Here is a 25,061-nt window from a genome sequence, read left to right on the forward strand (position 1 = left end):
CCAATGGGAGCTGCAGAACGGGGGCTTGGGGCGGAGCAGAGGCACCATGTGGAGCTAGGAGCTGGGGTTGCCATTTCATAGGAGCTGGGTAGGGAATCTCCCCAGTCCCTCCCCCCCAATCCATCCGCCAGCACCTGTGATTGTGCTGGGGGCTGTGCCACCAGCACCCAGAGTGCCCTCCAGGCTGTGCACCCCGCCCCTGCCATTCCCCTGGACCATGCCCCCCTGCCCAACGCTCAGGCTGGCCCACATTCCCCCCAGCACCTGCCCCACCAGCATCCGTGGTGCCCCCAGTACTGCAGCGCCCCCCCCCCCGGCCACCTCCCCCAGCACCTGCAGCACCCCTAGGGGCCTCTCCCTTGAGCTGCCTCCCCCATTTTAGTATATAGTAGAAGTCATGGACGGGTCTCAGGCTGTGAATTTTTGTTTACTGCCTGTGACCTGTCCATGACTTTTACTAAAAATACTTGTGACTAAAATGTAGCCTTAGTTATGAGGTCCAGAAGGAGGCAAGAGGCACGTTAGTTGAAAGTCTCTGGATAAAGATATAAAAGGGGTAAAAATAGAGGTGACATCATAGTGGGGGTCCATTATAGCCCACCAAATAAGGAAAAAGGAGGTGGGTGAGTCATTTCTAGAACAAACAGAAACACAAGACCTGGTAATGCAGGACTTTTACTTTTCAGCAGATGTCTGGATAAATATAAGGCAAAACATAAAATTTCCAATAAATTTTTTAGAATTGATTCTGATCAATAGGGAGGACTTGATTCCGAAAGAGGAAGGTAATTTGGGTGAAAGAGAGAATGAAATGATAATTTCATGATTCTAAGGAACGAAAGGTGCGAGCAGCAGAATAAGGCCAATAGACATCAAAAAAATGGACTTCAGTTTTCTGGGTTAACTGATGTGTCCTATGGGAAGAAAATCTAAGGAAAAAGAGTTCAGGAGAGCTGGCAGTTTCTCAGAGAGACAATATTAAAGGTGCAACAGTTAACTATGTTGAAGTGAAGAAAATATAAGAAAACTGCAAGGGGCCAGTGTGACTCCATTGAGATTTCTTTCATGACCCGAAAGTCAAAAAGGAATACTACAAAAATTGGAAACATGGATAGTTCACTAAGGCTCAGTACAAAAGAATAGCACAAGCATGTAGGAATAAAATCAGAAAGGATAAGGCACAAAATGAGTTACACCTAGCAAGGGACATAAAAGGTAATAAGGGGTTTCTTTAAATACATTTGGAGCAAGAGAAAGATGAAGGAAGGTGTTTGCCTCTTAGGGGAAGGAGAGCTATTAATGAATGACCTGAAGAAGGCTGCGGTATTGAATGCCTATTTTACTTCCTTCCTTCTTCACTAAAAAAGGAAATTGTGATGAGATTCTCAACACAATTAATATTAACAATCAGAGGGAAAGAAGGCAAGCCAGAAAGGGGAAAACAGGTTAAAGAATACTTAAATAAGTTGGATGTATTAAAGTCATCAGGGCCTAAGATACTTCAGGAACTAGTTGAAGCAATCTCCAAACCATTAGCAATTATCTTTTAGAACTTATGATGGATGGGTGATGTCCTAGAGGAATGGAGAAGGGCAAACATAGTACCCATCTTTAAAAAGAGTAACAAAGAGGATCCAGGGAATTATAGACGAGTCAGCCTAACTTTGATACCTGGGAAAATACTGGAACATATTATTAAACAATCAGTTTGTAAGCACCTAGAGGATAATGGAGTTATAAGTAATAGCCAGCACGGATTTGTCAAGAACAAATCATGTCAAACCAACCTATTTTCCTTCTTTGATTGTAGAAAGAAGTGGATAGGCAGTAAGTTGTAGACATACTATATCTTGATTTTAGAAAGGCTTTTGACATGATCCCTTCTGACATTCTCATAAGCAAAGTAGGGAAATGTATTCGAGATGAAATTACTATAATATGGGTACAAAACTGGTTGAAAGATCATACTCAGAGTGGTTATCAACAGTTTGTTGTGAAACTGGGAGGACGTAACTAGTGGGGTCCTGCGGGGTCTGTCCTGGGTCCAGTAATAGTCAATACTTTCATTAATGACTTCGGTAATGGAGTGGAAAGTATGCTTGTAAAATCTGTGGATGCCACCAAGCTGGGAAGGGTTGCAAGCACTTTGGAGACAGAATTAGAATTCAAAATGACCGTGACAAATTGGAGAATTTGTCTGAAATCAAGAATATGAAGTTCAGTAAAGACAACTGCCAAGTACTAAGGAAGAAAAATCAAATGCACAACTACAAAATGAACAACTGGCTAGACCAGGGGCCTCAAACATGTGGCCCGCGGAGTTATTTGCTGTGGCCTGCCAAGATCCCCATTTCCCCCGCCCCTCCCTGAGTTATTTTGTGCGGCTGCCAAGCTCCCCTCACCCACCGCCCCTCCCCAGCATGCCACGTCTCCACTCCCCTGGCTACCTCTAGGCGCTTTCCACCACCAAACAGCTGTTTAGAGGCGCTTAGCGCTTTCCGGGACGGGAGGTGCAGGGAGCCGTGCGCTCAGAGGAGGAGGTGGAGAAGAAGTGGGGTGGGGTGGGAATTTGGGGAAGGAGTTGGAATGGGGGCGGGGAAGGGGTGGGCCTCATGGAATGAGTGGACTGCAGGTGGGGGCAGCAGGGGTGTGTGTGTGTCAGTGATGCGACCCTCAAGCCAATGTACTAGTCCTCATGTGGCCCTCATGGTCATTTGATTTTGAGATCCCTGGGCGAGACAGTTTTGCTGGTAAAAAAGATCTGGAGGGTTACCAGGGATCATAAATGTAATATCAGTCAACAGTGAGATTCAGTCACAAAAAGGCTAAAATTATTCAGGGGTATATTACATGAGAGTTGTCCCACTCGAAACTGGTGAGGCTTCAGCTGGAGTACTGTGTCCAGTTCTGGAAACCACAATTTGAGAAAGATATGGATAAATTGGAGAAAAGCCAGAGGAGAGCAACAAAAATGATAAAATATTTAGAAAATGACCTCTGAGAAAAGTTTTTTTTTTTTTTTTAAAACTGGGCATGTTGAGAAACCAAGAGTGAGTGGGGACATATGTCTTCATATATGTTATGGGCTGTTATAAAGAGGCCTGAGATCAGTTGTTTCCCATGTCCAGTGAAGGCAGGGTAAGAAGTAATGGGCTTAATCTGCAGCAAGGGAGATGTGTAGGTTAAATACTAGGAAAAGCTTGCAGTGGGCTGGGACTTGATGATCTTCCAAGGTCCCTTCCAGCCCTATACCTCTATGATTCTGTGATTAGTGATTGGGTATGCTTATTCCTTTCCCATTTGTGCTTGCATAAATATCCCTGTGTAAATTAGTCCTCCATTAGCTGCACCTGTTTGCCTGCTGAGGTGTTTGCTGGTCAGGGAGTCAGGAACTATGCATTTACTGTGTGATTTTGAGCAAGTCACTTCACCTCTTCCTCAGTTTCTCTATTTGTAAAATGGGGAAATGCCTCCCATACAGAATGTTGAAAATCTACTCACTAGTGTTTAAGTTGCTTTTGTGATTCTTGAATACAGGGCACTTTGTAAGGGTAAAAGTAGTAATATTACTACATTCCTCACTTGTCTTGTATTTGTCTAATCCAGCCTCTGAAGCAATCCTTATCATCATTATCATGGCAGAGTCCAAAGAGAGATTGCCTCATTGCAAATTGAGCACCACGCGGATCAATCTCTGGCAAGGTGCTTAAGGTGGTCTGATTGTATATTCAGTTTATGTCTGTCACTCGCACTCATATCGGCCATCAAAGCTTTTGGCACCCATGTGATCACTGGCCAAGTAGTAGTAGCATTAATTGGTATACATGCTTTGGAATTTGTTGGTATCTCATTCTTATTTATTATATGTCCATACCAAGAAAGCCAGTGAAACTAAACCATGCTGATGGAGGTGGTTGCTGGTTTCAGCTTTGAATATCCTTGTTTCTGGTCTTGTCCTGCCACTTTATATGGAGCAGCTGATGGAGATAACAAGAATTGCAAATGTCAGTATGGTTTTCTTCAGCCTTCCTCAGTACCTGCCTTTCACTTCCATGCAACAGAGTTGTAATCCCACTCTAGTTATCTATATGTAGTTCAGATCTAGTGATTCTTGTAATTTATTCAAAGAAAATTTCCCTTACAGAGTTTCAGGCATTTGATTAAAGTGGATAATTAAAGACAAAAAGTCCCAAAATTTAAGTTTGACGTTTTCTCTCTCTCAGATTTTGTTCTCTTGTGATGTTCTGGTCCCACTAGTTATTATTAATCATGTTTATTACAGAAGGGCCTAGGGACTAGATGAGACTGGGACCCCATTGGGCTAGTCACCATACAAAGAGTAGAACACATTCCCTGCCCCAAAGAGTATACAGTGTAAATAGACAAGACTGACACAGGGAAGAGAAAAGGGATGCGTACAAGAAAAATGAACAATGTGATGGCAGAAAATGTCACATTAGTCAATCATCATGTTTTTCCATTTGTAGGTAGGAAATCACATGCTTAATTGTTTGAATAGGTCACGATTTCATATCTATGTTATGTTTTGCATTAGTAATAATATATTCAATTCGTGAACACTTATGAGCCATAGGACAACTTTTCAACCCTTAGTCAAACTGCACCAGAGGAAAATAGGGGAATAGTCATCCGAGTAACCAAGAAAACATAGAGGTGCCGTTCAACTTTCAGTTTTATTTTTGGGAATTTGATATTTAGGACTCTAAAACTGTAGGGTTTTTCTCATTATAGATGGAAAGGTCATCCAAATACCTATTTCCAATAAAGATGTAATATTTCACTTTAGAATGTCTAGTCAAGAGACACAGGCCTGACTCCTACTAGTTTCATGTCATATGTTTGACACCGTTGGAAAACACAGTATTTTCTCAGCTAGGAATGTCAATAATGCTTAGTGAGCACTCAAGAAGTTACAAAATCTAGTTCTTTTAGTTTTATTTTGCCCCTTTCTTCTTTGAATATACAGTTTCCTTTTTGCAATATTGAAGATCAGATGCTTAATAAAAAAAATTTTTTTTTTGGTGGGTGGAAGAGTAAGTGGTGCTGCACTGTAGGATAGTGTTCAGCGTAGGAGAGAAAAGGAAAGCTAGACCTGTGAGCTCACTTTTTGACTAGTGTTTGCGTTGAATACATATAAAATTTAGAAAAGCTGGATGAGCACAAGTCCATGGGGCCGGATGCGCTGCATCCGAGGGCGCTAAAGGAGTTAGCGGATGTGATTGCAGAGCCATTGGCCATTATCTTTGAAAACTCATGGCGATCGCGGAAGGTTCTGGATGATTGGAAAAAGGCTAATGTAGTGCCCATCTTTAAAAAAGAGAAGGAGGAGGATCTGGAGAACTACAGGGCAGTCAGTCTCACCTCAGTCCCTGGAAAAATCATGGAGCAGGTCCTCAAAGAATCAGTTCTGATGCACTTAGAGGAGAGGAAAGTGATCAGGAACTGTCAGCATGGATTCAACAAGGGCAAGTCATGCCTGACTAACCTAATTGCCTTCTATGATGAGATAACTGGTTCTATGGATGAGGGGAAAGCAGTGGCCGTGTTATTCCTTGACTTTGCCAAAGCTTTGATACGGTCTCCCACAGTATTCTTGCCGGCAAGTTAAAGAAGTATGGGTTGGATGAATGGACTATAAGGTGGATAGAAAGCTGGCTGGATTGTCGGGCTCAAAGAGTAGTGATCAATGGCTCCATGTCTAGTTTGCAGCCGTTATGAAGCGGAGTACCCCAAGAGTAAGTCCTGGGTTTGGTTTTGTTCGATATCTTCATTCATGATCTGGACTGCACCCTCAGCAAGTTTGCAGATGACACTAAACTGGGAGGAGTGGTAGATATGCTGGAGGGTAGGGATAGGATACAGAGGGACCTAGACAAATTAGAGGATTGGACCAAAAAAAATCTGATGAGGTTCAACAAGGACAAGTGCAGAGTCCTGCACTTAGAACAGAAAAATCCCATGCACTGCTACAGACTAAAGACCGAATGGCTAGGCAACAGTTCTGCAGAAAAGGACCTAGAAGTTACAGTGGACGAGAAGCTGGTTACAAATCAACAGTGTTCTCTTGTTGCCAAGAAGGCTAACTGCATTTTGGGCTGTATAAGTAGGGACATTGCCAGCAGATCGAGGGACGTGATCATTCCCCTCTATTCGGCATTGATGAGGCCTCATCTGGAGTACTGTGTCCAGTTTTGGGCCTCACACAACAAGGAGGATGTGGAAAAATTGGAAAGAGTCCAGCAGAGGGCAACAATAATGATTAGAGGGCTGGAGCATATGACATATGAGGAGAGGCTGAAGGAACTGGGATTGTTTAGTCTGCAGAAGAGAAGAATGAGGGGGGATTTGGTACACCTCTACCTCGATATAACGCTGTCCTTGGGAGCCAAAAAAATCTTACCGCATTAGAGGTGAAATTGCGTTATATTTAACTTGATTTGATCCACTGGAGTGCGCAGCCTCGCCCCCCGCCCCTCCCGGAGCGTTGCCTTACCGCGTTATATCCAAATTCATGTTATATTGGGTGGCGTTATATCGGGGTAGAGGTGTAGCTGCTTTCAACTACCTGAATGGGGGTTCCAAAGAGGATGTATCTAGTCTGTTCTCAGTGGTACCAGATGACAGAACAAGGAATAATGGTCTCAAGTTGCAGTGGGGGAGGTTTAGGTTGGGTATTAGGAAAAACTTTTTCTATAGGAGGATGGTGAAGCACTGGAATGAATTACCTAGGGAGGTGATGGAATCGCCTTCCTTAGAGGTTTTTAAGGTCAGGCTTGATGAAGCCCTGGCTGGGATGATTTAGTTGGGGCTTGGTCCTGCTTTGAGCAGGGGTTTGAACTAGATGACCTCCTGAGGTCCCTTCCAACCCTGATATTCTAAGGATACGAGAAGTGTTTTTCCATTTGTTAATGTGTGTACTGCACTCTGAAGATATTAAGTGATATATAAGTACTAAACATTTGGCTAAAAGTTGAAACTACTAATGACCATAATCATTCATAACCGAGTGAGACCCTGTCAATTTGATATCAACATTAGTTAAGAAAATATGCAACTTGCAGAAATAAGACACTTAAAACTCTCATGCTAGTTTTATGTAGGAGCATGAACTGCCTCCTGCCGTCAGGAGCAGACTTCACAGGTCATGGAACATTGGAAGAGAACAATAGGTTTGACAATTTATCTGCCCTACTCATTTAATCAAATATAGATTTTTCTCTGTATTCCTCTCCACTGCTTTTATTTTTCTCAAAATGTAAAACCACCTGTGCAATAGTAGACACGAGATGATTTAGAAATTATTCCAACCAACTCAGCATTGATCTGTACAAGAACCTTTCCTTTTGCTTTTATGGTTTTGTTCTGATTTTTGTCTGTGTGGAAGTTTTTTTTATAACAGTCAAGGATGTTTGCATGGTATAGAGATCTATTGAGTAAATCCACTAAATGTTCATAGTGCATGTATCATTATGCTCTCTGTATTAATAGCAATCTCAATTCGATATGTATGAATGAGGTCCTAGCAATTTTAAAATATTGTTTTCAATTCCAATGATGACTTAAAGGAACATCTTACACTTGCTATTTTAAAACAATTTAGCTTTGGAATCCTCCTCCCATAACCAGTCTGTCTATAACTTAAAATTTTCACCCAAATTTATCTTTAATAAATGTCATGTGGCTGATGATTTGAAGACATTAGCCTTGGAGTATGTATGTGCTGATAAGTGGAGTATGGCTCATCAGAAGTGCTCCAAGTCTGAGCTACTGTCAGCTATAGGCATTCCCCAGGAGGACAAAAGATGCCACTGCTGTAGAACCAGTTCCTAAAGAGTGAGTGAGGAACCCTTAACTCAGTTGCCCCAGTCTAAACATGACCATTTTAAAATATTGGAAAGAAGGCAGCCAACCCAGAATCACTAGATAAAGTAGTACATTTGGAATGTCTAAAAGGAAAGCCTATTAATATTAATAGAAGGATCCAAGGAAAATTCCGGAGGGAATGGGTAGTGATGCAAAACAGTAGGAAGGGGTTTAATAAAGAGCACTATGTAGCAACCTCTGCTGAAACAGAGAAATCCAGGTAGTGTACCAAGTGTGTGAAATACAGTAGAAATGTGTCAAGAGCCTTGCTTAAAACACTAGGGGGAAAGGTTGAGAAGGAGATTTTTCTGTCTGTGCCACTGTGAATATGGTATTGACTTCAAGTGATTTACCTACAGCACTTTTATAGCCAGTATATATGGAAACTGGCAAATCATGAAAGGCTACTTGCCTGATAAATAAGGAGAACACAATATCATTGTATAACGTTCTTAGTTTTTGAGCAATAACTGATGTTATCTATGTTCGTCATTTGACCAAATAAGCCCAATGCCCCACTATATTTTCAAATTAAATCTTTAACAGAAGGACATTTTCCAGTACATCTGGATGCTGAAGAATGCTGAGGACAACAAACAGAAACTTAATAAAAGATTAGGCTTTTTTCTTAAATATCCTGACTTTTGGAATTAGCAGTCATTTGCAGTTTCTTCCAACAATTAAATATTGAGAGTTTTTTCCTATCGTCTTTTGAGTATAATTAAGAGTGTGCTTTTTAGCCTACTGTCTGAGAAAAGGAGAATATGATTATGATTGTTAATAGTCACATCTATAACTGAATTAACTTTGTATTTAAATCCATTTAATGTACATTTTGATACCAAAAATGGCCCTTCACGTTTTTGATTATCAGCAGTGTTGAATATAATAAAATATTTGTTCTCTACATTTACCTCATTTTTAGATAACTTATCCTCGAGGATTGATGGATCATAAAATCTAATGTATCTCTGTGTTTTTTTATTTAAAACAAACTAGGATGATATTATAGAGGGTGTTTTGATCAGAGATCAGCTGGTGGTGAGAGTGTAGGAGCAGAACACTTACTGAGGGCTTTTCACTCATATGAAGGAGTAGGAAGCTCTTTTAGACTTTGTGAAAGCTTTCCAACCTGCCTCCAGGAATTATCATCCAAATCAGAAAAGGAATCCACAACCATAAAAGTAAATGTCAAATTTTCAACTCTTCCAGATATGTCTTTAATTGAAATGAGGCGGTGTTTGAGGAATAAAACGTTAGAAATCTAGTATGTAGGGCTTCATTATATGTCACATCTTCTTCTTCCCCAGGTGCCATAGAATACTTTATTTGTTCACCTTTAGGCATAGGAGCAGGAGTGCACACACATCACTTCTGACAATAAGCTTTTATTTGTGGTAGAGTTGTGGATATGTTTTACATAGCCATTTGGATTCCAAATATCCCAAACTGTTATAATCATATCAGCCTCTTTAACAGAAAATTTTGATCTATTACTTTTATTTCTGTACAGTTTTATATATAATGCAGGCTAATAAGAAATACAGAAGTTCAGAATTTTGAAGACTTATACTCAATGTAGCTCAAAAGGACTGATGGGAAACTATCTCTGCAAAGATCCTTTGCCAGGAATAATGTATAAGCAGGAACAGATTCTTATAAATTAGTCCTGCACTTTATAAAGAGGATGAAAAACAAATGTAATGTTGAATACCTTACGCAGCTAAGTAGGCAAATACATTTTTTAAAAAAAGCACATAGATACAATCTCTTCATAGAACAATATTTAAAAAAAAAACACACCCACCAAATAAGTAGTACTAAATGGATACATACCGTAAACCAAGGCATATGTCAAAGAGGAGCAGAGGATATGTACCTCTCTAATAAATACTGTAATATTGGACAAAAGTACTACAGTAAGACAGTTGTACAGTCCTCCTGAATAAGCCTAATATGACATGAACTGCAAAAATCACAATTTTCTTACTTATCAAATTTCCATACACAACAGCGTCTAGCATTTGTTATGTTTGGCTCCATCATTTATTCCTCCATGTGAAAGGAAAGCCAAAACTCCTGTGCCAAATGAAGATCCATGACAATTAGCTGTGGCTTAAAGTTTCTGACTTTCAAAAAGATCTGGAATCATTATAGAGGATAGATAAATGTATGCATCAACTTCATTTCCTTCAATTGAGGAAGCATCTATTGTCATTAGATTACTCTATGGATTTGGTACATAAGAAACCTATCTACTTTATCAAGATATAAATGAAATTTGTAAATATCTCTTCCATCTTCCACACAAAAGCTAGCAAGGTAAGCTAGGTTTTCCTCCTGGGATATGGATTTGTGGTGACTGATAACATATAATGAGGGAATTTCATTTTCATAGAGCATAACGCTCAGTGTTCAAAACTAGGAGCAGGGCTGGAAAATAAAGTAAGTGGCTGTGTTGTATCTAAATGTTGACTTACATAAAGTGTTCCCCTTTTTTCAGACTTGAATGTTATTCAAATCCACTAGAGTAAATGGTATAATATGGCCAAAAGACAGCAGATTTTCTACTTTTGGCTGCAGATCAGGAGCGACATGGCTCAGTATGTGCAGACCAGAAGATTTATCAGAGCCAAGGCATTCTCACTTGATAAGAGATTTGATCCAAAATCTGTTGAAGTATCCTGTTTATTTATCCAAAACCAGTTGAAGTAAATGGAAAAAGTTGACTTCAGTGGGCTTTGGATCAGACCTTTACTTATAGTAGAAATGCTGTGAATCAGATGTGCCCACACATTAGGACAGCTTTGCATCACTCTGTTAGCTACAAGGAATCCTTTAGGTAGCTCAGAGCTACAGGAGCAGATCCTGTGCCATCCCCCTCTCCTGTGGTTGGTACATAGGGTGCAGTGTCAATTGATAAGGTGCTATTCAACATAAGTCTGACCCACAGCATTTTAAAGCATCTGCAATCCCTTAGTATAACTACCTTTTTATTTATTTATTTAATGTTGAGAGCCAAGTACTATTTCCCCTCCCACACACAAACAAAAAAAGAGTATTTAGAAGGACTAAAGTAAGTGAATATAAAATCCAGAGTGCCAGCATAGATTTTACAATTCCTGTTAAAACTAGTCCCAGTTAACACCTGTGCCACTTGTTAAATACAAAATGTAACTATTAACATTATGTCATACAACTTACCGTTAGACATTATTGCTGTGCGAAATTTCAGGATGTCATGGTGAGTGAAATGTCTTCATCTTTCTTCTAAAGTAAAATTGATTTTTTTTGAAATTGAAAACACAAAATATCCAAGATCAAACCCCGTTGGTCTACTTTAAGCCAATTTTTTAAAATATTCTTATATGTTTAGCTAGTCCATACTGTGCAATTTTCAACTTCTGAGACATGAAGTATTACTGTGAAAAGGAAATGAAGATTTCCCTGATAGATGTAGTTATCTGGCTATTTTTGGTCCAGGCACTTTCTATAAACAAGGCTGGTGTCCCCACAAATTTATTCTGTAATTGTGAAAGAATATTTTTGTTATTACATGCTTGTGATTCACAACGAGGCTGAGTTAAGTTTCTTTTTAAATAAATAAATTGTTGTATGATGGCAGTAGTTGAATCTTGCCCTAGGCATTGCTGAAGCTGGCAGTGCTTGCGTAAAGAGGTCTTGACTCCCAGATGGATGCCTAGGCAGAGTTAGTTGACCTACTTTTGCTCTGACCTTCATTTGCTCAGTGAGGTGTTTGTGTACTCGTGATCAGCTTTGCTGCGTGATTAAGCCAATCATGTGACAACTGGCACTTAAAAGGAAAAGAAAACAAAACACAGATGAACAGTTAGGATTTGTTTTTTAGTGTCTGATTTGCCTCTTGAATTTCAGTGCAGCTAATAGGAATGAATATAAAATACAAGACAAATAATAAAGCGTTCAGATATAAAGAGAGAGACTGCAGAGAAAAGATGCATAATGTGGGGCAGTGACACCATACTTTGGTTCTTTTCTACAAGGAAGTTTAATCAGGAAGTGGCCTATATGGCATTCTTTCAAGTAGGTCTTTGAAGTATCTTGGCAACAAGCTCAGGGTCATAATTGGAAGAATTTGGCTGTGTTTATGTCTGTGGGTGTTTATAGTGTGTTACAGTAGTGCAGTGTTGCATTATTTATAGAATTTTTTGTGCAGTTGATCAATTAGCATCTGGAGGCTGAAAAAAGTTACTAAATCTACCTTTTTACCAATTTTTTAAAAAAGTATTGTAATAAACAAGTGACTACTACAAGGCAGTTGAGAATTTATTATGGGAGATGCTAGTGATGCACTGATTGTGGGGTTGACAGTGTTTCCATTTTAAACCTCATTTCAAGGGATTTATAACATGGCTGTTTAAATTGACATGAGACTGAAATGTAAGACTGGTTTTCAGGACTGATATGAGCATTGTGGGAGGGACTGTTAAACATTTTGTTATAAATCCATACAGTAAGGTTTTTTGTGGGGGTTTTTTGTTCTGTTTTTCATTTAATTACCCAGATCTTTTTAAATAGTTTGCTTTTAGGAACATTTTTAATCCTTCAGGTAGATGCTTTTGATTTTTATATATTTACAAATATTTTAGTAGCAGCAGAATTAAATAAATATTTAATTGCTAGACTGATTGTTTATCATCATTGAGATATATAAAATTTTGAAATGAACTTCAGAATGTAGCTTTTTATGTGAAAACTTATTCATGCAAAATAAAAACATGCTGTTCCTAAAACAATCTTTTGTTCCTAAGTACTGCAGGTCTTTTAAATTGGTTTATTTTAGATGCTATATGTGATGCTCAGAGTTATCTCAAGTTGGAGGATTGTGCCATAGATGCACAGTATTCAAGCAGCATAGTGACCATCTGGATGAGATGGTACTTCTAGCATTAGGTGCTTAGCTGTTACCTACAGAAGAGAGGCAAAGTAAAACATGGGAGAGTGATGAAGAGGCAGAGGTGAAGAGACTAATCCAGTGGTTTTCAAACTGTGGGTCGCGACCCAGAACTGGGTCGTGGAATGGAAGGGACTGGGTCACAGCAGCTCTGGTCAGCACCGCCAACTGGGCTGTTAAAGTCCCATTGGCTGTGCTGCCTGGCTAAGGCAGGCTAGTCCCTACCTGTTTCAAACACCACACTGCGCCCCGGAAGCAGCCAGCAGCAGGTCCAGCTCCTAGGCAGGGGGGCACGGGGATCCACATGTTGTCCCCGCCCCAAGCACCAGCTCCGCACTCCCATTGGCCTGCAATCAACTTTCCCTTCTAAGGCTCTCACACATACATCACTCACTGAATCCCTAAAATATGCCCTGCAAATCAAATCTTTTTTTTTTCCATAAGATCTCTGACTTGCATTTGCTGAATTCCAGTTCTCTCGAGTACTTTTTTCTTGGTTACGTGATATTTTCAAAATCCTTCTATAACAGCATTTTTCTTTATTCTTGCTTGTTTGAATGTCTGCGTTTTACAGCAATAATTTAACACAGACCCAATGCATGTTTTTAAGAGTTGGAATTTAGTCTTCAGATTTATGTCCCTTCTCATCAGATGTTTATTTGCTCTTGCTATTCTGGTGCTGACTTCAGCATCTGAGCTTTCATCTTCTGTGATGATGCTTTCTTAAGTAGCAATAATTTCTCATTTGCTGTCCAGCTGGGTTGTATCAGCATTCAGATATGCTTAAATCTGGTAAATGAGCAGTTCACAAAGTTTTGCAGTAAGACATCATATCCAAAATCTCATTAACATGAGTCCGTACAACCACAAAGTGTAGAACCAATAAATATGTTACAGCAAGGGCGGATGGAGAATGAGGGTGGCTCAGGGGTGGAGTGGAGTTGTGGCTGTGGTCAAAGCTGGGCTGGGGGCAGAGCAGGGGGTGGAGTGGAGCTGCAGCTGGGGCCTGAACTGGGCTGGGGGCAGAGCAGGGGGCGTAGTGGAGCTGCGGCTGGTGTCCGAGCTGAGCTGGGAGCAGAGCAGCTGGCAGAGTGGAGCTGGGGCTGGGAGTGAAGGTGGTTTGTGGGCTGAGCGGAGCTGCGTCCGGGGCCGGAGCTGGGCTAGGGGCGGAGCAGGGCTGGGTGGCGCTTCCTCCCTGGCCCCCGTGGGGGCTGGCTTGGGCCCTGCTGCACGCCCCCTTGAGCGTTCCTCTGGGGCCCCCCTTAGGGAGTGCTCCCCACAGTTTGGGGACCAGTGTGTTACAGTATAATCGAACCTATGTTTGCAAATTACATCAGTACTGAACACAGTCATTTTTTTTAGTGATGCACTCTATAGGTGAAAAATCTCACTTAAACTAACAGGGCCAACCAGAGCTATATGATTATTAAAACTCCTGATATTAATGTTTCTAATTTTGAGATAAAGCTGCAGAACATGATGCTGAAGCCCACCAGAGTCAGTCAATGTAAGGTTTCATGTTGTTGTTCAGACTTGTACTGCCTGCAGAACTATACAAACCTTCATTTATGTGTAAACAAGCCTTCTAAGTTTTAATCATGCCAGAATAATTAAAGAAGCCATTTATGAAGAAGTTTGCTTCTTTTAGTCTTTGCCAGAGACAAGTTAATAAACTATCAGGACTGCTTTAAAGCAATAGGTTTGTGTAATGATGGCAAAAGATTGTGCTATAGGGAAAACATCCTCTTCCCTGTATGAACGTTTTGTCATCATTTTTCTCATAACTTTATTCTGCTAAAAGCATTCTCAGTCCTTCATGATGGATGTATGGTGCATCTCATAATTGGCTGTTTCCTGCTTTTTTTATTTTCTTCCATCAAACTGCCAGTTCAGTTTCTGTAACTTTTTCTCCTTTGTTCTTTAGCATTTGGCATTGTTACTGGATTACTGGCACAAAAATATGCTATTAAGATTTGACTGTCCACAGTATGAAACTCAGGAACAGTTTGAGTTGTCAGTGGATGCTTTTTGTCTAGAAGTGAGGAGAAACGATGTTAATGTGTTGTATGCTATTTGCCTAGTCTTAATTTTGAGGGCGGAGTTAGTGTTGTTTTGGTGTAAGTAGTTTTGAAAAGTTTAGGATGTTTGATAACTGACACAACTTCATTTATAAAGTTTGAGAATCTTACTGTTTTATCTAAGGGTGAAACGGAACTTTGCCAATTTAATCCCAGATGCTGCAGTCATAGAGGACTTATTGCTGCATCAGAGCCTTATTTCGTAGACCACTCCCTAACCAGTACTCAGTATTTCTTTTCAGTATGGTTGTAATTTCTGTTCATCATGCCACTTTACTATGGTCTTTGCCTTTTTTAAAACAAGTCATGTAATTAAGAATATTATGGCAAGATTTTAGCATATGAAGATCAAAATATGTCCCTGCATTATTTATTTGAGATTAAGGGCCCAAATCAGCCTTTCTGTATGTGGTGAGGGTGGAAGGAGGGGCAGCCAGGAATTAGAGGGCTCAATTCATCATTGCACCTTGTGTAGTATTTACATGAGTGAACAGTTAGTGCAAAGTGCTACCATTCTGATTTGGTAGTGTGTTACACTCACTTTGCATTGGTGTGATAATTGCACCAGGTACAGGGTCCAAAGAGTTTCCTGTTAGTCATGCCATCGGAATGGTGCAGGACTTGTCCCCAACCAGCCTAGAGCAAGCATGGAGCATAGCTCTCCTAACCAGTAGCTATCCTAAAAGATGCCAAGGAAATTCCTGTGGATGTTTGGAGGGCTCTGTGTTCCTGCCCCAAGCTTCCTCATCCCTAACTTAAGCATGACTCTAATAAAAGCCTTGCTCCCATTTATTTCCTGTTTCTGCTTGGACCAGTTGTTTGACAGCACAGAGCAGGTTTCCATTTAGAAATAACATGGTCAAATTCAGTATTATTTGTGGAGAAATTTCAATGAGCTAATCATGTTTTCCTAGTATTAAAAAAATAGTTGGTTTCCCAGTTGGTTTAACAATTTCTGTGTTAAAGGTACAAGTAAACAAATGGGAACACAGTGACACTAAGTAGAAACCAAGCGCTCTCAAATGCCTACCATAAAACTGATGTCTTTTCACTTATAGTGGTCTCAGATGTTCTCTTAACACTAGGCAAATTTCTGCCAAAAAATTGGTAGAAGTGTGTTTAAGTCGATATGTCCATTTGAAACCCGTTTCTTTGGATTTATTTTTGATTGCTTGTCTCCTTTAGCTGTGCTCCTGCTTTTAATTCAGCCACTAATATTACTGTATCTATTCAAAGTAGATTGTAAGCTGCTCTGAGCAGGAACATTTCTTGTTGTGAGGTGCCAGGTACTCCTGTCGTGCTATATAATTAACAGAAGTTTTGTGATTGATCAAGGAGAATTAAAATTTAGCTGTCTTGGGCTGCAGTTTTTTGTTTTGTTTTATTTCACACTAACACCTCCTAGGACATGTTTGTCAAACTTCATTTTAAAAGGGGTTGGTTGGACAAACCAGACATATTTTAGAAGTGATATGGCTTTTTTGTTTTCTTCCCATTCAGGTTTTTGAAAGAGCTTGACTAACAAACTGCAAAGCATGAAAGAAGTTTTAAGGTGATTGCTGAGGCAGAATCAGCTAGCAGATTGAGGGCAGGCCTTTTCTTCTAGGTTGGAGCTAGACTTCCAGAAGGTAAGTTTTAAGGTAAGAACTGTCCGTTGTTATTTAGTTGCTGATGATGTGTAGTTACTTTGGGTATCTAATATTTTATTATGTACAGTATTCTGGCAGTGTTCCTTGCAAAATATAATTAAGTGGGTTATTTGGTCTATAATACTCTAAAACATTATTAAGGCTAATTGATTTCTTTTCCACCTCTGCTCAGTCTTTTTAAGCCATCTCAGAGTTTTTTGGGTTTTTTTTTTTGTTGGTTCTCTTTCCACTCCATTTTTTTTATTACCTTACGCCTTTATGTTTTCTGTAGTCCCCTCTCTAGTACCTTTTATCCAATTCACCCATCCTCCACCACATCTTCTGCCTTGTTTCTTTTTCCTCATATAGCTGTTATGGTGCTTTGATCTGTTTTTTAAGCGTGCCCCCACTTCTAGGTATTCCACACTTATTACTTATGTGTTGTACTTAACAGATTGCAGTTAACAATGTAGTGTAAGACAGCATTTTAAGAAATTGATCATGTTATATTACTTAGTCTGCAGCACATCCTGGCAGCAATATGAAACATTGCTTGACTTTAAATCATACAACTTTTAGAGAAAACAGTCTTAGTTATAAACTATTAAATATTTATCATTTGTGTTGTTGGACACTGTTTACTAAAATAAATTTAATTTCTCTTCAAAATTTCATAAGTGTGCTGGTTTTATAATGAACAAAAATTATGTAAATTAATCTCTAGCAAATTCTCTTAACTTTTTGTTTTTTTGGGGGGTTGCTTTGTTTAAAACAAAATTTGTAGTTTTTTTCTTTTTAAATATAATGTAAAAGTAAGGGACCCACATGCTTCTTTTTTTTGGTAATTCCAGACGATCCAATGGCTGACCAAAGGATGGACATTTCCTCTACAATTAGTGATTTTATGTCACCAGGACCCACCGACCTAATCTCTAGTTCCCTTAGCACTTCAGGAATGGATTGCAATAGGAAAAGGAAAGGAAGTTCTACTGATTATCAGTAAGTATGATTTCTATTAATTTTAACTCAGTTGAGAGGAATACTTATCTTTTCTACCCTATTGCAGTTTTGCTATGAAGAAGTAATGTGTTTTGGCATAGTTTCTTGAACACATTTGATAACCTGTGTTTATATGAATATTAGAACTTCTTTAAAAAATAGCTTTATCCCAACAGAAAGGGGAAATTCCTGGCTTTATAATAAAATAAAGTTTCCATTTCTAGTGCTCATGTGTTGAGGGATATCAGAACTTTAACCTGTAACTTTTCTAAAGTAGAATATTGTCCTTGCAGAACCACAGACTGATGTAATTTTAATGGCAACATTTGCAGAGCAATTCTATATATTGGGGTGAAGTTCTTAGAAAAAGGCAAACATTTTTCTAGTAGTTTTATTTTTTCATAAACCATTTGAAAACTGCTCAGAGATTTGGAATGTTAGAAGTCATGCTGATGCAGATGGATTGGGCAAAGTGCTTGACTGGTTATCCAATGACTCCATACTTTGACATGACCATCACCACTGCATGTTTGGGATGTTTATGCCCGGAGGGTATATGTATATGTTATACACAGAAATAGTGACACGTTTGCTTTCTTTGAAGTTTTTCCTTTAGAAATACTCACTCTTTTTCTTTCTAGCCTTGTTTAAAGCAAGGTATATCAAACAGCAACATTACATATAGACATTTTTTTTAGATAACTTTTAGCAGTTTCTAAACTGTGTTTTTTCTCTCCATCTGGGGCTTCTGCAGTTGGATTCATGGTACTAAGTACATCTGGCTTTACAGGCAGAAAAACATGAGAAATAGTATTTCAACTTCGTAATGTTACAAATCTTAAGTAAGGTCATACAGTAAATCAATGTCAGAGCTGAGAATAGACCTCATATGTCCTGTTGCCTGGGTCTTTGCCCTAACCCGTGTTCTATGATTTGCTCTAATGCCCAGGTGAAACAAGGCTAAGCCAGGCAGTTGATCCAGTAGGAATTTGATCAGGACACAACCCTTTGTTTTTAATGAAAGATTCTATTATGTTCCTTTTAAAAAAAAACAAAAAACTAATTTTGTCAATATTGTAGGAATACTTACAGTAAATATATGAAGCTGGGAAACTTAATGAATGGAAATAATTTAAACCATAAGGATGTAGTGTGCCTAACTAGTAAGAGGAAATGGAAAGTAGGAAATTTTTAGGAAAGTGAAGATTTTAGTCATTTCTGATGAATTTCAGAATAGATAATCCATATTCTGCAGCAAGCACCTCAAGACCTACCCAAAGGCTTTAAATCACTGTGTAAAAGAGAAAAAATCAGATTAACTTACAGCAAGCTCATATCAATTATTTAACACAATTTATTTCCATTTGGAGTATAGCCCGTTTTCACATGCGTCTGTACAGATTCTGTCATCCTACGTCCTGAGTCTGATGTTGGAATGTTCCATTTTCTCTGGACAATTTTTAAATCGATATTGAGCATGTCAGTTGTGAAATAAATTAAGATTCTTTGAGAAGGATCCGTGAGAACAGTTTCTGCTTTAGGGAAATCCAAATTCAAAATTCTAGTAGTCTTTGGAGACTCTGGACATATGTACTCTATATGTTTTCACCTGAAATATTCATTTGGACAGTCTGTTTGGAATAAGATCACTGTTCTAATTTAAATTAATCTTAGCAGATTTAGCTGGAGCATTCTTTATTTTATCAACTTCTGCTACCTCAAGAAAGCATTTTTCCATATTTATCTTTCTGAATGGGTAGCACTGCTGAATTCCTTCTTTCCTCCAGAAAGAAAAGTCTGCTCTTGGATATGTCCTCACATTAATCTCAGGGGTAGTATTTGTACTTAAGAGTTAAATAAGTGATAAAACACACTGGTTCCTTAAAGCCTAAATTTAATAATCTTTCACAGTTCTCTTCTCCTGACCGTAAGACACACCATAACCAGAAGGGAGTTGCTCCCTTTGAAGTAGGTTATAAACAATTTTGTCACTTTAGATTATGAAAATTATTTGCTTTTCCAGACTACAAAATTGCATGTCAGTGTTTATGAATGTGGAAAAACTGGAAATTAAGACAAACAATAGCAAGTAGCAGAATGTAGTCTAGTAAGCACTAACGCTCTTTGTACATTGAGTAATAATTTTTTTTTCTCTTTCCAGACTTGATGGATTTTCTTTTGAGTAAGTATAAACAATAATCTATCTCTCGTACCCTCCCCCACAGAATATCTGTAACAAAGTTTTTATTTCTGACTGAGACTCTGATGACCTCAACAAACTACTCAAGTTCTGCTCTTTTTTGATGATACTGGAATGTCTTCTAATGTACAGTTTGGAGTGCGCTACTTCTCATGCTATAAATATACTTATTAGATGAGCATTGATTGGTGAGGTGGTGCTTCAACTATCTCCCTTGCTGGCAGTGGGGGAGTGTTAGAGACCCAGGTTGTACCCACTGAAACTGAGGACCCGAACCCCTGGATTCTTACACTTAGGCATGCTCCCCTCCAGGGCGCCACTGGGCCTGGCTTGTTGGGATGATCCCAATAAAAATTTTCCACTAGCTCAGGGACATGGATGTGGGTCACAGGCTCCCAGGATCATTCCTTGGGATGGTAACCTTTCCAGGCTATGAAGTATTGGAGGCAACTTCGCTACAGACAGGAGGCAAGGATGTTGTGCATAGTATGTTCTTCATGCCTCTGAATCTTGACTGATGGGTTGTTGAGACTGATCCAAGAAGGGATTCTCCATGCAGGGCTTGAGAATTGATGCCTGGGACACTTGGTGGATGAAGAGGGACTGGGGAAGTTGCAGCGTATATGCAACTCTGCTGCCCCCATTTGCAGGTTTTGGAAAGGACTGAGGAACTAATTGTTTAACTTCTGAGAAGGCCTGATCATCCTGACGTGATTTGCAATGAGCCAGACCTTCTGGCTCACAACAAACACCAAACATTTTTGGTGTTACCAGCCCACAAACAGCTTGTAGGCTTTTTTAGTCTCAGCCAGGTGACTGCATAGTTCATCTTGGATATTGTGAATTCACTGGACCCAGTCAACGGCCACCAGCTTTGGGAAGTCTGTGGGTAACACAGGGTGGAAATGAGGATGATGTCCATAATTTGAAAAGAAGGGGCTCTGCCTAGTGGAAACATGATCAGCACCATTGTAGGAGAACTTGATGTATAATAATGGGGAAACCCAGTTGTCCCAATGGAAGTTAATAAAGCACACAAGTATTGTTCCAATGCTTGACTTGACCCTCTCCAACTGCCCATAGTTCTGGGAGTGATATGCAGTGGGGGTGGATGCATGAACATCTATTAGGTGGATTGTCTCCTGTCAGAAGCGAGACACAAATTTGGCTCTCGGTCAGGGATGATTTGGTCTGGGAGCAAATGATGTGTGTCACCAGCAGCTGGGCTATTGTTTTGGCCAAAGGCTGACAGTCACAGGAAATGAAATGGGCCATTTTAGTTAGTCAGCCTACAATTATAGGAACTATGATGTGGCCCTCAGAGTGGATTGTTGCACTTTGGCCATTCCTTTCCTAGGTGGAGCCTTCCAGAAGGGTCTTCTTGAGCAACTGTCTAAAGGAGGATTATCAGGTCTAGGTGGGTCACGGTGTTAACAAAGTTACGGGGCTTCAGGAGATGGGGTGGTTCTGAGTTGGGCTCCTTGTTTCCTTGGTAATATTCCCCTTTACTTAAGAAGGTGTCTGTTTTCCCATTACTGGTTCCTGGACAGTATGAAATGGTGACTTTAAATCAGGAGAAGAATAGTGCTCACTGGAGCTGTCTTTGGCTCAAGTCCCAAATGTTTTTATGTGTTTCTGTCTGGAGAATACCTGTACTGGATGTCAAGCCTCTCCAGATAGTGTCGCTACTTTTTGAAAGTAGATTTAATGATAAGCAGCTCTGTGTCCAGTATTTCGTAGTTCTGAAATCCAGCAGTTGTAAGCTTGCATCAATAATGTGCACATGGGTTGTGACGAAGTGGGAATGTTCTTAATGTTTCCTCTGACTGCTGTAGGGGTGCCTCAGTTTCCCTTATGCATTTCTTAGGTATCTAGGTGGGGGGATCAGAGGGTATAATTGTTGCAGAGCCCAAGAAGGCCCCTGTGATACTGTCTGGACAGAGAATGGCTGGCACTCTATCTCCTGGCAACTAATGGCCTGGGTCCCTCCTCTGCAAAGATGCCAACTGAAGGTGTTGAAGAACAAAGAGATTAGGTGTCCTCCTGGCCTGGAAAAGAGACAAAGGCCAGAGAGGAGGGGCTGAAGAGTGTCAGTTTGGGGCTGGCTGAGGATGCAAAGTGAGTGCAGATGTGGGGCTTACTGCCCCCCAAAATGGACCCAGCTGAGGGGTCCTATTCTATGTACCTACAAGCTCTGTTTTAGACCGTGTTCCTGTCATCTAATAAACCTCTGTTTTACTGGCTGGCTAAGAGTCACATCTGACTGCGAAGTTGGAGTGCAGGACCCTGTGGTTTCCCCAGGACGCCGCCAGGGTGGACTCACTGTGGGAAACACAAGGAGGGGCAAAGGATGCTGAATTCTCTAAGGTCAGACCCAGGAAGGTGAAGCCGTGTGAGCTTCTTGCCTTGAAGACAGTCTGCTCGCAGAGAGGAGACTTCACCAGAGTCCTGACTGGCTTCATAGGGAGCAGCTCTAGAGCATCGCCTGGGGACTCTGTGACATGGGTGTAGTACTGATTGGGACAGGACAGCACCCAGAGTTATACTAGAAGCATTTATTTCTACTATGAACTACTGATTGGGGCCTGGATGCCTTAAAATGGGGGCAGTTGTGAAGGCGATCTTGAGCTGATCCAACGCTCGTTGTGCTTCAAATGACCAAATGAACTTAATGGACTTGTGGGAAGGGAGGTCGGGGAGCCATTTGCCCTGAAAAGTTTTAAATGAATCTCTAATAAAATTTTGCTAATCCCAGAAAGTGTTGCAGCTTCCGGAAAGTCTGGGTGCTGCCTAGATGTGGATTGCTTCAACTTTCTGAGGGTCCATTCAAATTACCTGAGGGAGGAAATTATATACCCCACAAACTCAGAGGATGGATTGTCAAACGTACATTTGTGGAGCTTGACATACACTCCGTGCTTCTTTCCAGGATGAACTGGATGTGATCAGTGTGTTGCTCAGGATTCTCGGAAAATATCAGTGTATCATAAAAGTAGATAATTACAAACTGGTCCAGGCTGTCCCAGAACGTGTCGTTGACTAAGCGTTGGAAGGTAGCAGGAGCATTGGTTAACCCAAATGGCATGACCAGATACGCCAAGTGCCAGAGTGTTCAAAATGCAGTCTTCTGTTTGTCCCCTGATCGAATCTACACTGGTTATACACCTTGTAAAGGTTAAATTATACACCCCTAAGGCCCAGGGATCTTCCTGGGAGCCTGGACAACAGGAGGGACCTGTTGATTAGTTTTGACAAGATCCAGTGTGCTCTTGGGCTGGAGAGGGATGTGCAAGGCAATGTGCAACATTGATGACACTCTCTGAGGCCCCCAAGTCAATCAGAGACCACTGGATGAGGATGGTGATGACCAGATCTGAGACAGATCCACATCCTTGGAACTTGGAAATGTAAGGAAACAAAGAAGTGGGACTGCTAAACACTGAGGATGGGGTGGAGATTAAAAATAATCTGAGCATGGCCCAACACCTGAATGAATGCTTTATCTCAGTGTTAATAATGGTAATGAGGCGCTTAAGGATAGTGGCAGGGTGGCTAATGGAAATAATGATATAAATGTAAAAATTACAACTTCTGAGGTGAAATCAAACTCAAACAGTTTAATGGGACCAAATTGGGGGGGGGGGGGTGGATAATTTCCATCCAAGAATATTAATGGAACCGGCGCATAAAATTGCAAGCCCAATAGCAAGGATTTTTAATGACTCCATTAACTCAAGTCATACCCTATGAATGGAAAACTGCTAATATAGTGCCTGTTTTTAAGAAAGGGGGAAAAAAATGATCTGGGAAACTACTGGCCTATTTGTTTGACCGCAACTGTATAGAAGGTCTTGGAACAAATTTTGAAAGAAAAAGTACTTAAGGACATAGAGGTAAATGGTAATTGGGAGAAAGTACAACATGGTTTTATGAAATGTAGATCATGCCAGACCAACCTGATCTCTTTCTTTGAGAAGATAACTGATTTTTTCGACAAAGGAAAATTGCCGTAGATCTAATCTACTTGGATATCAATAAGGCATTTGATACAGTTCCGCATGGGAAATTATTAGTTAAATTGGAGAAGATGGGGATTAATATGAGAACTGAAAGGGGGATAAGGAACTGGTCAAAGGGGTAACTACAACGGGTCATACCAAAAAGTGAATTGTCAGGCTGGAAGGAGGTTACTAGTGGAGTTCCTCAGGGATCAGTCTTGGGACCAGTCTTATTTAACATTTTCATTCATAACCTTGACACACAAAGTGGGAATGTTCTAATAAAATTTGCAGATGGTACAAGTTGGGAGGAGGAGGACCAAAGTCTCATATAAGAAGATCTGGAAACCTGGAAAACTGGAATAATAGAAATGGGATGAAATTTAATAGTGCAAAGTGCAACGTCATACACTTAGGGACTAATAATGAGAATTTTTGCTATAAGCTGGGGATGTATCAGCTGGAAGTGCCAGGAGGCGAAAGACCTGGGTTTATTGGTTGATCACAGGATGATTGTGAGCCACCAATGTGATGCAGCCATGAAAAAGGCTAATGCGATGCTAGGATGCATCCGGCGAGATATGTCCAGTAGAGCTCAGGAAGTGTTAAACAAGGCACTGGTGAGATCTCATCTGGAATACTGTGTGCAGTTCTGATCTCCCACGTTTAAGAAAGATGAATTCAAACTGGAACAGATACAGAGAAGGGCTACTAGGACTTTCAGCACAGGCCAGCTTGTCCTTCACCTCTTCACTCAAGCCCCAGGTGTAACTGGGCCACCTCATTCCATTCCACATCTGTCTCCAGTCCTCAAAAGCGAGCAGGATATTGGATGGTGGATCCCTGCCCTTGCCAAAATTTCTGTAGTGCTGCTTCCCAGGTACAGACTTAATTAGAATTAAATTAAATTAACAGAAACTGCTTGCAAAAGAGCACCCCATTTGGTCAGAACTGGGTTGCTCTGCTCCAAGAGGGGCAAAGCCTAGTCCAGTGCTTCTCCTGTCTCACCACCAGTTCCACTTTTGCCTGATCCATTGAATGTGTGCAAGGATAAAGTAAGAAAAGCAAATGGCACTGATTCAAAAATACCCTCAATTTCTGGCATTTGCCATCAGAGTGCTCCTCCCAGTAGGGGGACTGCAGGACCCTGCTTGGACGAGAGAGGCCCTCCCTGAGAGCAAGCAAGTAATTCTTGGAGGGACCACACTTCTGCTGCAGGCTAAGCCACTTGGGTATGCAATGCTAGATTGTCAGTCTGGAGCAGGTTAACTTGTTCCTGTGGGTCTAATGCCACACTGGGACCGATGGGTAGTGACAAGCCCATCTCCTCCGTTCCAGTAC

At 40.5% G+C, this 25,061-nt stretch overlaps 1 protein-coding gene across 6 annotated transcripts in view; it reads left to right on the forward strand.

Annotated features, from left to right (window-relative positions):
• The window catches only part of BMAL1 (basic helix-loop-helix ARNT like 1), a 93,670-nt gene that overhangs the window by 26,947 nt on the left and 41,662 nt on the right, over positions 1 to 25,061 (forward strand). For 5 of the 6 annotated variants that reach the window (XM_050955075.1, XM_050955073.1, XM_050955071.1 and 2 more), the window contains 3 exons: positions 16,396 to 16,523; positions 17,375 to 17,522; positions 19,684 to 19,704. In XM_050955075.1, coding sequence (XP_050811032.1) covers positions 17,383 to 17,522; positions 19,684 to 19,704 — 161 coding nt within the window. In that variant the 5' untranslated portion in view covers positions 16,396 to 16,523; positions 17,375 to 17,382. Of the gene's footprint in view, positions 1 to 16,395; positions 16,536 to 17,374; positions 17,523 to 19,683; positions 19,705 to 25,061 lie in introns of all 6 variants that reach the window. The other variant, XM_050955074.1, reaches the window with a different exon arrangement.

Source organism: Gopherus flavomarginatus, chromosome 5 (genome assembly GCF_025201925.1).
Source record: "Gopherus flavomarginatus isolate rGopFla2 chromosome 5, rGopFla2.mat.asm, whole genome shotgun sequence".
Classification (NCBI taxonomy): domain Eukaryota; kingdom Metazoa; phylum Chordata; order Testudines; family Testudinidae; genus Gopherus; species Gopherus flavomarginatus.